At 41.3% G+C, this 13246-nt stretch overlaps 1 protein-coding gene across 4 annotated transcripts; it reads right to left on the bottom strand.

Moving 5' to 3' along the window:
• Positions 1-5210: 5210 nt before the first annotated feature.
• Positions 5211-11761, bottom strand: stard3nl (STARD3 N-terminal like). 4 transcript variants are annotated; one of them, XM_023816234.2, is made up of 10 exons: positions 11515-11761; positions 9582-9679; positions 9096-9357; positions 8919-8996; positions 8227-8304; positions 7641-7694; positions 7439-7556; positions 7240-7338; positions 6214-6269; positions 5211-5994 (listed from the first exon to the last, which is right to left on the bottom strand). In XM_023816234.2, the coding sequence occupies exons 3-9, from the start codon at positions 9267-9269 to the stop codon at positions 6217-6219; spliced, it is 654 nt and encodes a 217-aa protein (XP_023672002.1). In that variant the 5' UTR covers positions 9270-9357; positions 9582-9679; positions 11515-11761; the 3' UTR covers positions 5211-5994; positions 6214-6216. The 4 variants fall into 4 exon arrangements, with proteins under 4 accessions (XP_023672002.1, XP_072567365.1, XP_072567366.1 ...); XM_072711264.1 differs by having other exon boundaries at positions 9096-9309; XM_072711265.1 differs by lacking the exon at positions 11515-11761 and adding an exon at positions 11384-11508.
• Between the last annotated feature and the right edge of the window lie 1485 nt (positions 11762-13246).

Genomic DNA, 13246 nt, shown 5'->3' with positions numbered 1-13246 from the left:
CGGGAGGTCTCTATAAGTTTCTGCAGACACTCCGTCTGCATACAGTACGTCGGTGTACTTCAGTTTTTTGCAGCAGTATGTTTTTGTCATCAAATGAACGGTTGTGGGTCACTGAAGGTGGCTATTCATATAAATTATTCGGACCAGGGACAAAGCTTGTCGTTTCAGGTATGTATGCTTTATGCTGTTGTTCGGTTAAATGCGAGGAATTCGGGAATAGTGATATACCGAAGTGGCATAAAGTTTAATAGCATTTTTAATAAAGTTTGGCGTCGCGTTGTGCGGTGCTGTGGTATTTTCGATTTTTTTCGGTTCCGTTTACTAAATAATCAAAAACAAAACGATGCTGTGCGCGTTTTGGCTTCGTTCCAAGGGTTTCGGGTAAATTTACTGAGCAAGTCTTGTTAGAGATGAATGAATATGGGGTCTAAGTCTTTACCGGGTGGGGGGGTTAGGTAAAAGACATTTTAAGGGGGCCAAAGTCTCCCTAACGACGCCTCGGTTTTGGAAGTCAAATATTTTCAATTTGCAGCAATGCAATGGTTTGTGTAATATAGTTTCAGACTAGAAAATTATACTGGTGCTGTGTTTGGCTGTTCTAAATGTTAGAATGCTATATAAGACAGATAGATAGATAGATAGATAGATAGATAGATAGATAGATAGATAGACTATTAATTTAAGTGCAGGTCATTTTGTACAAAATATTCCATACATTTATATAAAAAACTACTCACCATGCTATGTCAAAGTGATCTTAATTCATTTGCGTGCTTTTTTCTTTGAAATATTTTATAGTGAGTCTGGTGCAAGTGTCTAAAAGGTTTTTGGACAGGGACAGAGGTCGTACACTGGTACAGTTTTATTCCACAAGGTACAAACTGCATTAATGCTCCCCCAATGGTATAAGAATGTTCCTCAGAGTCCATGTCTGTATCTTAAAAAGTATGTTTACCCGCAGCTAAGGGTAAAACCGGCAGGCTCTTGATGGAACAGGCCCAGCGAGAAGTAGTTGTACCCTTAAAGGTACAAATTGGTACTTTTTTTCTGACAGTGTAGTTACAGGTATGATTATATATTTTTGGCAGTAATATGTAGCAGCAACACATATGTTACCAGAATCTGGATGGTGCCACTGATGCTTAAGTGCACTTCAAAGTTAAAAATTAAATTAAAAATAAAAAAAAAGTATAAAAAAAAGCATCAAAATATAGTCTATATGTGGCACTATATATTACAGAAGAGCTTCATACTCTTGTAGTGTCGTTACACTGATTTATTTATCATTTAAATTACACTGAAATTCGTTGTATATTTATATATTGATTTCTAGATGCAATTTCTGTCCATAGCAAATCCGTCCCCACGTCAGAACTGCTTTAACCAGAGTTTTCAAGTGAAAATTATTTCAGAGACGCACAATTTCACAAGGGTTTGAAATGAAATATCAGGTAACACTTCACACCACAATATACTTAGGAGTAACTCAGTTACTACTGAAGTATAAATTGTGAACAAATATAGTTTCTACTTGAGATAAAAGATGCATCACGATTCATTAATGATGAACAAACATGAGATCAGCATTTCCCTTGTGTTATTCATGACCTGTTCCTTCAGTAGTTCACAAAGGTTTACAGAATTAACATCTATTGTAACAAATATAGTAACTGCTTGATAAAACATTCATCACGATTCATTAATGATGAATTAACATGAGATCAGTATGTAACTAAGACTTAGTTTGTGGTTAATTAATACATAAGTAATAGTATAATATATTATTTCTACCCCATTAAGTAAAGTGCTAGTAAAAAATATATAAATTGAAAACGGTGAAAATACAGTTTGTAATACGGTTTGTAATACAGTTTGTAATACGGTTTGTAATACAGTTTGTAATACGGTTTTTGCTCTTGGTTTCGACACTTTTTAGCTTTGCAAGGTCACCAGCACTTTTTTTCATTCAAAATAAAGTAGGTTAACATTTAAGCAATTTCTTTTCAACATTAAAAATCCAGCAAAACATAAAAAAAACAACTGAACAGTTTCAGGAAGATCATGTTATACTAACTGCCATTTGAAATCTTCCCTCAGTCCTTTAAGATTGAGTTTGGTATTTAGATTGTGAGAAACAAAGCTAAACAGAGCTATAAAATCTATAAATATTTATAAAATTCACCTATCCGAACAGTGGCATGTTAGTTTTAGCTGTCTGATCTCTGTTAAGATTGCGGGAATTCACCTGGGTTTGGATGATAGCTTTCCCCCTATCTTTAATGCTACTCGAAACAGAAGGGTACTCAATGTCGTAGGATGGCATGTAATAATATTACTGCTTTCATTATGTGGTCCATGCCAGCTAAAATCAGCCCTAATGCTGCATCTGGTACTTAGTTAATGGAGATGGTGACCTGAGCTTCCATTCCTGATGCTCTCTTCACAGACAGGAGGCCCGTCTTTCCAACTGTGGCCATTTATCATAATCCAAAGAACAGAGAACTCCTGTGTGTGGCCAGGAACATGTTTCCGGACGTGCTGAGAATGACATGGCAGAAGAACGATGGTTCGAAGTGGACGGCCGTGGACCAGAAGTTTGTCCCGACCACAATACAGGAGATGAAAGACACCTTGTCCAGCTTGATTATAAGTGATAAAAATGGGACGGAGGAGCTAGAGAAATATGCCTGTCTAGTGGAACATGAGAGCAACCCGACCCCTCAACAATTCCCAGTGGTCAGCACTAAAGGTAAAGAAAGAATCTCAATGGCCTCATCTTCACAGTGTCCAGCATGGCTCTCATTTCTGCTTCATGAACAGCTCTTTGTAACCAGCAGGTGGGAATGAAAATTCAAGGGAAGCTGTTTCCGGCCAAGTAACGTGTCAACCCAAGAAATCCAATGATAGTTCTCCTGGTGAGAGTGAACGTCCACACTTGTACTGTATATGGAAAACAGATGGATGAGCAGTTAAATGATGGTTATGTCTACCTTCTCATTCCTTTGATTGTTACACTTGTTTGTGTGTTTGAAAACCGAACACTTTTGTTTACAGTGCAGAACTAAATGTGTGTTGAAACACCTACTTCAGCAGTGAGCTGGTAACTTCAGGCTGTACTTCAGGGCAGGAGTGCCGGCCCTCGTTTGGCCGTAGGAAGGGAATTAAAGGTGATCCACCTGCTTTTTCTTGGTTTCAGATACCGACCACATTAAGAAAAGTGAACTTCTCACCGTATCACTGTCTTACTGCATGCTCATACTGAAGAGCCTGACTTACTTCGGGATCATGTCCGTGATCATTTACAAGAGATCCAGTCAGACTTCATAGTGATGGAAACGCAACCCTGCAGCCGTCGTCTTCAGTGTTAATGAAGAGCAACTTGTAGTACGCTTGGAGTTGTTGCTGTGCTTACTTTACTGTTTTTTGATTGCTCTGGATTTGCTATATATATATATATATATATATATATATATATATATATATATATATAATTTTTAAATTTAATTTAACTTTTTGCATATCTGGTTAACCAAAGTGACTTTGCAGGCTATTAAATCTGGTTTCAAAGTTGAAAGTCATATAACGACTTGATTAACTCTTTCAGTGCTTTTTGCATGCTATATTATACTGTACTTAATCTATTTACGTTTCTTTTTGATGTATGTGTATGTACTAACATAAGTATATTTAAAAACAAATTGCTCAGATGGAGGCATTTGCTTAAAGGAAATAAAATATATGTATATCAGTAATGCAAGTGTGGTGTCTGTTTTTTTGCGAATATATATATATATATATATATATATATATATATGCGCATAGTAAGAGAAAACATTTTTAAAGAGAATTAGCAGAAAAATCAAACATGCTTTCCACGTGTCTGACAATAGTTGTTTGCAATGTTAAACCTAAAAACCTCTTTAGTGGGGAAGACAAATGTGTCTTAATTATATCGTTTTTAAAATTGCCAAACAAATCCAATGGATATTTATTTGGTGCATTTACGTAAATATTTTTTTAACTAAAATTTAAACCCGTTTTTGTTCATACCAGTTTCCTAACAGCGCACGCACATTATTGGGGGCTTCGCACAAACGTAGCGTTCCTCGCTTTTATCATTGGCAACATTTTTAACCATTTGCCATTTCAATTGCGTTCATGCATTGTGTTCAGGAATATGCTTTGAATCGTATTTTCTTAATAGCCTACTTTACATATATATGTGCCTGGTACGCACTAACACAAATAATTGTTGACTGACTCCATGAAATTTGTAATTAAACAAAGCCTTTTTCTCAGCCCAATGCAACATTTTAACATGTTACATATTTTCATTATATACGTCAATGATTTTGGTGCAAGAACTTAAGTTTTTGGTGCAAGAACTCTTTCTTCGATAGAGCTGATAGCATAACGATTAAAATTTCGTATTTTAACAGATAATAAAAATACATTAATTGTTATAACTGGCTTTTACTGCATGAAGGTGATGTTGTTTTACATTTTTATCATTGTAAATAGATGATTTCAAGCCAGTTATGGATCAGCATCGGAATTGGGATCCAACCGTGGTAACACGGTATTGCAGATTAGAGGCAGAATTAAGGCACTATGTCTTAAAATCATATTTTGTTGACCCTGTTTACTATACGCGCGTGCAATTTGTAATTTGGCAAAGCAACATTAACGAAAAATGCAGTAGCTCGTGTGAAGTGAAATGCGGTTATTTTTTTTCTTGCTGGAAAAAAACCCAAGAGTTTAAAATACGGGTGATAGTTACGAGGTTATTAGCCGTTGCGATGTTTTTCTTTGCGGGCAAGCAGATCACAGAGAGATAGCAATATTTCCATTTCCTCCGCATACCCCAGAGCCCCCGCGACGGAAAATTACACCTTAGAGAAAGGGGGTGTCAAAGTCACACATGCAGCCTTATAGCACGCGCTGCGCTTCCAGCACGCGGAGAAATTAATGCCATTATTTCTTAGATTCAGATTTTCGATTAAGTGCGCTGTTACAGCTCATTTACTCAGTGAAATATGTGTTTAAGCGGCATTTACACAGCTGTAATAATACTGTGTAGTCATTATACATATATGAATAAAAAGCCTAGGATTTTCACGTTTACACGCAAGCAAGAAAGCCAATAACAAGATAAAAATTGAGATAAATGATTAATAAAAACAATAAAAATACAAAATGCCCAAACGATATTTTGTTATGATTAGTCATTCATATTTATTATAATTTTAATATATGTGTTAACAGTTGCAATAACATGCTTTTATTCAACACTTAAAACTAGGGCATGGCGGCAAATTAAACCACAATTATCAGGCAGTAAAGCGTCCTGGTCCAAACTGCTGGGTCTTCCGATCGCGAAGATCTGATGGCTCTTAGAGATGCAGTTACAGCATAACGCTACATACAAAACCAGTGTCCCAGAAGTCACTGTAATAAATGCGCACACAAAATATTAATGGAGTTAAAAAACGTATGTGCGAAGAATTACCGCCATTTTAAAAAGGCCACGACTCTACATCTACACGCTAATAATTCTGGTTTGTTTCACCGGCTGCAATCTCTCCGAGGCCGACATGAAAATCAAGGAAGAAAATCAAGAAAGTCGCGTACGGGAGGAGTGCAATCCTGTGTCGGTCACTGCAGAGATCACAGTTTTCATTAGGCTTTAATCAGATTTCGAAGCAATAAATAACACAAAGGATTTCAAAAATAATAATCATTCGGACCAGCTTACACTTGTCTTATGATGGATTTATAAAATGCATTTCATACGCCTCCTTCATAATCACACTTCCACTGGTATCAAGCAGAGTCGCCCAGATTAAAGCATAAATAAACGGTCTTGGCTCTCCGGACGGGTCTATGGGTCTCCCGCCGCCGGTCAGGAGAGACGCAATTGGGACGAAGGCGAGATGGATCCGGCGAAACCAACCGCATCGCCCGGTGGCTCCTCACTCCGGCCTAGCGAGATACCTTTATAGAAATAGCATCTGATTATTATATTGTATACTAAGATCATAGGCTAAAATGTATTTTATTAAAATTAACCTACTGGAGTGATTTACACATAATCGTTACGGCCACCACAAATATTTTAAGACTCGGACATTATTTAATTTAATATAGATAAACTGAAGATTAATCCCAGCATTCCCGACCGATCGTGTTCCCCGGCTGTTATGGGAGCAGTACCTGTTAAAAAGGCACCTTCTCCGGGTCCTGTTTTTCATCGGCTCCCTCATCAGAATCTGCGAACGGACCGGGGCGGCGGTTACACATCAGCGCACCGAAAACTCCTGCTTATACAGTATATAAATGTATTCACGACTATTAAAAAAGTCACACATTTATTACAGTATTAAGTTATGAAACGCAGGACCTAAAATGCGGTTTCAAACTCATGTAGAAAACCTCAAATTTCAACGTTGAATGTTTTCATTCAGTAAAAAAAAGAAAAAGAAAAGAAACTCTGATAAACTTTTATCGGAAAGCATTGTTTTGTCTGCTCGCCAAACCGCGGGTGAGCATCTGAATTCTCGGCAGAACAGCACTAGCCCACGGCAATAACGTCGCAGCGCCACTTAAATAAACCCCAATAACGACGCGACTTCTCCTGGCAGCAGCCCTGTGTGGTTCAGCAGTTTTTCTGCGGAGTCCTGGAAGACGCACCAGTAAGACCACAGCCAGACTTGGGTGCCATCCAGGCGAGTGAATGATGGGAACAAGCGCAGCTTTGCTAACGGTAACGCTAACGGCATCTCTAAAAAGCACCTAATACATTTCTGCACTTAAAGGGCGCGTTTCATGGATCCACAATTGAAATGTGGTCTTAAAAAACGCCAACCTATATTTTTCCACGGGGTTTTTCAAAACTCCCAATATTTTAATACCAGTTAGTGCTATGAAAATATATTACTGTATCACTGCTACGTTAATATGAGAAACACACTGGAGGTCGACTTCAGAGTTCTGTGTACCTGATGCATCAATATACAATTCAGTGTAACAAGTCAGCATCATAAAAAAAGCACAAGCAAAGGTCACTTCTCAGTTACATAATCATGGATGCAGTGTTGGTCGAATCCGCATCGATCGATTGATGTGACATAGCTTCAAGATGCAAGTGTACATAGTGCCAGCAGTCAGAAAACTTGCTTAATCTAACAGAGCTAAAAGAAAAACAAAGAAAGTTAGTCTATAAAAGCACAATAGACCCACCGGCTACGGACTCTGGAGGGGAGTAGAACTGTCCATCTGAAAGGGGTCCCGGGTACATCAGAGGGGCCCGCTCCAGCACGTCGGGAACCAGGAACAGCCCTGGAGGAGCAGGAGGGTGGAGGGCAGGTTATCGCTGCGGGTTTGGAGTTCCATTACGATCAGGGCCTCTGATCAATGACGGGTCCACCGGCGAACTCACTCTTCTCATCTTCTGCCTCCTGCGGCAGGACCTTGAAGTCCAGGAACCACGTCTCGATCCAGGCCAGGATGAAGGAGAAGATGGGCAGCAGGTAGCCGAAGGCACCCTGGGAGAGAAGCTGCACCACAAAAAACACCTTTAAATGTGTTATACCCTAGAGAACATAATGAGAATCAAACAAGAAAAAAAAAAAATCGAGTACCTTTGATAAGATGACTTTGACTATAAGGAACGCGCTGGTGACTGCGGTCGTTACCTGGAACAGAAATGGCAACAGACCACCCGACTACAGCCGATTAACATCACGTACAGGGTTCTGGTGGATGCAGTAAGTGCACCGCAGCACGACCATTATGTACACAACTGAATCTTATCAAACCTACAGTGCAGGGTCACTGTAACTAGTTTTTGCAGAGAAAATGGCATTTCCATTAAATGCACTGCATCTTCAGCAGCTGGCCATTTTAATTTGAAAGTCTCCTTTAGAGGTAAGACAATGTGATCATTGACACCTTGGTGAATCAGTGCTGCATGATTCTAGTTCAGGAAATTACAGGTAAAATTGATGTATACACACAAGCCAGGAATGGCTAAATATACCAAAAAAAAGAACAACACTATGGCCTCAAACTTTTTTTTTTCCAGTCAACAAACCGTATCTTCGACCGCCGCCAGATTAAAAAGTTCTTGAAGGCCAAATCTGCTCATTAGCGCAAGTTACTTCCACAGAGGAGCAAAAGTGCCCTCTAGTGTCCTGTGCTGGTAACAACGCCTCGTCGGTCACCTACCGCGACGACCCACCAGTGGCGGAGCCTGCAAACGGCGTAGGCCAGAATCAGCACTGCGAAGCGGAACACAGCCAGGACCTAGCGGGAGACAGACGGCAGCATGGACATTCGGCAAGCAGACAACTTTGCTGGTACATACCCGAGGCCAACGGCGCCACCAAGGGGCGGCCACCTGTGCGGTCACCCTCAAACGAGGCAGCAGAGATTTTATTTCAGAAGCAAAACCATCAAAAGCCGTGGCGCAGCACCGGACCGTTAAATGCGAACGACAAGCCCTCAGTCTGCATTCTTAACTCATTTGCACCTTAGCCATCCTTAATGAAGAGGTGTGCAAAACCTTTGACTGATTGTAAATGTAGTTTATACTAATTATTCTCGTCGGGTTTTTAATGAATTATTCATATTTTAAATGTTAGCAATGTTCCACTTCAAAACCACTGGAATGGAATAAACAAAGCTAGCTAGATAATAAAATAATAATATCTTGATGTTTGTGTCACCCCATGAAAATCACTGGCCACCCCACTGAAATTTCTGCCTGGGGTTGGTGGGGGTCTACACTGACCCCAAAAAGATGGAAGTCTAAGGGCAGGTTTCGAAAGAGAGATCAGGATAAAGGACAAAACTACATCTCATGTACCGCAAAACTGCCCAATTCATACAATGACATAGGAACAAATGAATCTACTAACGAATATGTCAAAGAAGGAGATGTGATAATCGTAATGGAGGACCTCCGCGTTCAGCTGCTTCTGGATCCCTCCGTTGACCTGCAGGAGAGACACGGATGACTGATAAACACCTGGCTCATATTGGGGAATGTCACCCAGTCCAGGGCAGTCAGAGATGTTGCTGGGATGCTGACGTACGTTAAGCTCAATGATCCACACCAGCGTGACGAAGAGGAGGTCAAACGTCACGAAGAGGCAGAACGTCCGGCGCACGTCCGACACACACTTCTTGCCGATGGCCTCGTAGGCCTCGACCCGGGAGGAGAGCGGAGTCTGCCGCGATGGCAGGCTGCCGCTGGAGGGGCTCTCCATGCCCTGACCGTGAGCGCCACCTTCTGGTGGCCAGCTAGAACTGCATTATCGCCCCAGACGGCAAAAGTGTGAGAGCAGGAGACACACACTGTCAAGTATAGCAGAATTAAAAAACAAAAAAAAAAATCAATTAAATTGACAAAGAAAGACACAGACAAATGCAAATAAATGAAAGATTTAAAGAAATAACCCTAAATATTTTTTATTAAATTAGGGTAATTACTTTTAATTAATAAACTAATTTTACAAGGATTGCATAATCCCTTCCTTGCTATTTATTGGGAAATGTACGTCGTCCTTGCCCGTCAGTACCTTCTTAAGCATTAAAGGCCGTCGGAGATCCATCGCTCTCTGCTGGTTCCTGGCCGTGAGAGCAGCGCTCAAAGGGCGGGGAGCCTGAAGGCTATAGACTGGAGGTCGGGATAAAGAGCAGAAGCGCATATTAACGCTGAAAGGTGCTGAACAGACTGTATAACGCAGACAGACGCCGCTAACACATAATGATCCTTAACACATGCTTCTCTCACGATGAGGCCGATTTAAGATCACGCCACTTAAAAACCTATTTATTAGGGTTTGGGCGATTTTCTTCCCATTTTTGACGTATCTGTCGTCGGCACTGCGAAAGAGAAAGACTGCCAGTTAAGACGCAACCCTCTCACACCGCATTTTATTGAGGTAGATTTAAAACAGTGTATATTGGAGGCACAAACCATCTTTAGCAGATATTGCACGGTAATAATATGACCTTTAACAAGGCAGGAAATACAGTTTGAATCTAGTACAGGTGGCTGGCGGTGACCCCACGGAGAGACACGGCATTTCCGCTGCACGCATCGGGACACCGGGCTTCCGTGAGCTATAAAGATTAAGATTAATAAGAGCGAGTGAAATCGCTCCTCGGCGCGGAAACCATGTGACTTCCTGTGTATCTCTGCATGATTTGGCTGCATCAGAACGACAGCATGTCTCTGCAGACCGCTGCCTCTATAATGTAAACGAGTAAAGGAGAATCTTACAGCCGCACGTACGCTGCTCGGCGGTCTCAGAAAACTAGGCTAAGAACAGCAGATAATGCCCCCCGCCCCCGCTGCCCACAGACTCTTTCGAGGCTGATGGTGTTTCAGATTTGGTTGCCGCAGGACACAATTTAAATGGAAATGTATGTTTATCGGGTGTATAACTGAAGCCAAACAAAAAAATTGTAGGGGGCGGGGGGCATCCCACACACGATGGCATATCAGAGGAAGCCATGGGCGGGGGTGTCACTACAGCATATATGCTGATACAAGCCTCATATGCAGACTCACAGTGACACTGTGAAACAACACTGCAAACATTTCACAGCCTTGGCCCAAAGTTCAGACTTAACTAAGAAGAACTGCTTATTTGTCTTTATGCCAAAGTAACTGTCTGCAGACTCCGGGATCAGATAACATGGCGTTGTCTCGGTCAAAATATCAGTACTGACCACTGAGAACAGGTTCAATGGTCACCGTGGTGTAGATATGAGAAAGGAGGGCAGCAGACCTACCCGAAATCCCCCATCCCACCCCAACCCACCCCACTGCGGAGCGATCACCCGCATCTTACTGATAGCCTTCCAGCACTGACGTTTATCACAACACGGACCCTGTTTTAATTCACTGACAGGAGTCCTGTGTATTTTTCCCAACTGCAAGCAAACAAACATTTAAAGACAGCAAACATGGAGCCCCGGTAATAATAATAATAATAATAATAATAATAATAATAATAATAATAATAATAATTTTAGTACCCAGCCCACATTTGGCCTTTGACGCTACTCCAGCCCTTCATCGTTAGAGATCATTATCATTCAGAAAAGCAGAAAAGAAATGAAATGCGGTCTATTAACCGATCAACGAAGGATGCGACGCCCACCGGGGGATATTTAACGCGGGCCGCTGGCAGGACACTCCGTCAACCGCCGACGCCTTTTGTCTGTTGTCCCTCCTGCGTTTGTGGATCAGAATAAGAAGCTATAATAAGAATAATAAGAGTTTCCTTAACCTGTTTTCCTTTATCTGTCTATGGCGCATGTTATTACTGTTATTATTATTGGGTGTTAGTGACGGAGTCGCATGACAAACCGAATCATATATCCAATGCAGCGCCCTGATCACAAACGGCGGGCTTCCGGGACACCCTGCGGACGGCACCGTCCCCGAAGCTCGCCACAATACAGCTACTCCACGTCCCCCTCCTCGGGTCCAGCACCTACCTCGGCGGGCGCCCGCATCCAGCAGAAATGGCCAGGGGCTGTCAGGAAGCGCAAGACGGGCTGGTGTCGGACGCAGAGCTATGGGAGATGTAGTCTAATGTCGCCGTTTGTAATCGTAACCTGGAGTTTTATGCACAGCTGCAATGCAAGCCCTGTGGGAAAAATACTCAGTAAGGGATTTCAGCAGGTTTTATTGGTCTCGAATATAATTCGAAATCCGTTGTAGTGAAAATGTAAGTGAAACTGTTCCGGGCCATAGGTTGGGACCGGCCGGGGTTCATCCAGCCCGGCTCGTTTCCTTTCGGGATCGCGCCGTTAAGGAAATGCACGCATGAAATAAGGCGCCACGTCGCCCATTCGATAGCTACAAAAACCTTTGATAATCGGTATTTGCTTTATATAAAAACCTATGTAAAATTTAAATCTGTACTTTATAAAATCATACGCAATACGTATAACCCCAAGGATTGAATACATAGCAGCCTCTAGATGGCGCTGTTGATCATAACATGTAGTTCATATAGCCTACAGTGGCATTCGGAAATACTCAACCCCCGAAACATCGTAAGGTTTTACCAATGAAAAGTTTTTTTGAGTAAGAGGATATTTTGTTAATATAGATATGTCACAATTATTGAACCCCTGTAGGATATTGCTTTTACAAAAACCTTCTGCTAGTTTTTATGGCTTAAAGTGGAGTTAAAAGGTTGGCTTTGTCACGTTTCGTGTGATTAGCACAAATATTCAAAGCTGTCCCGCCTCTCATGTAAGCAAAGTGCAGCACAGCTGATATCCACTTCATCCCCACTTTGGCAAACACCATACGGAAGCAGTTGTTGGCTACCTATATAGACCACAATGTTGACATTGAACACGAGGAGGTCAGAGTCCAACAATCCTCTGAAGAAATGTAAATTCCATTGTGCTAAGTTGTATAACAAATGTCTAAATAGTCTGGGCTGCAGTGAAGGACAAGCCAAATCACAGGCAACACAAATTACAACAGAGCTGCAGTGTCAATCCCCACACGGGTGAGCTTTTCACAAGCATAAGCACACCTTGGATGTTTGAATCACTACAGTGTGTATTATCTCAGCGTGCTTTGCCTTAAGTGTGCTGAATGGGACAAATCCATAATTTAGACTTTGGGAATTCCATAGTGATTCTTAATTAGCTTGAGTTACGGAAACCCCACTCATGAATGTAGTGAAAGTGAGCTGCAGTCATGGGTAAAAACAATTTCCCTACAATTGAACATTTCAAGCAACACCATTTGGAGCATGATAAGGAAGTTAAATTTATGGCAAAGCTGAAAACCTTCCAGGCTGTGAGAGAAATCCCAACATTTCATCAATAGCCCTTAGCATCTTAATCAGGACAACTAACAAAAACCCCAGTGTCAGATTTAAGGTAGTCCGAGCTAAATGTAAGGCAACGAAGATTAAGTCCGTTTAGCCCAGATTACCTTAAATCGAATAAGAAAGAAATCCTGCATTGTGGAGCACCCCCTCGAGGTAGAAGTTTCAGTGGCAAGAGTTATGGTGCTAAATTAGGGCCAATAGTTTTTTAACTTGAAAAAAAAGAATTGAAACTGAAAGTCTTCGGTTTCAGATCTTTTCACTTTCAGATCATATTTTTCAGTTTCATACTTTCGACACTAATTTGGCATAGGGGCAAGATGTCAGCTTAGAGGGGCGTGGTATCAGATGTGAGGGGCGGGGTATCAGCTGAG

The sequence above is a fragment of the Paramormyrops kingsleyae genome, chromosome 4, assembly GCF_048594095.1.
Source record: "Paramormyrops kingsleyae isolate MSU_618 chromosome 4, PKINGS_0.4, whole genome shotgun sequence".
Taxonomy (NCBI): domain Eukaryota; kingdom Metazoa; phylum Chordata; class Actinopteri; order Osteoglossiformes; family Mormyridae; genus Paramormyrops; species Paramormyrops kingsleyae.
This window is presented reverse-complemented; position numbering and strand designations above follow the sequence as displayed.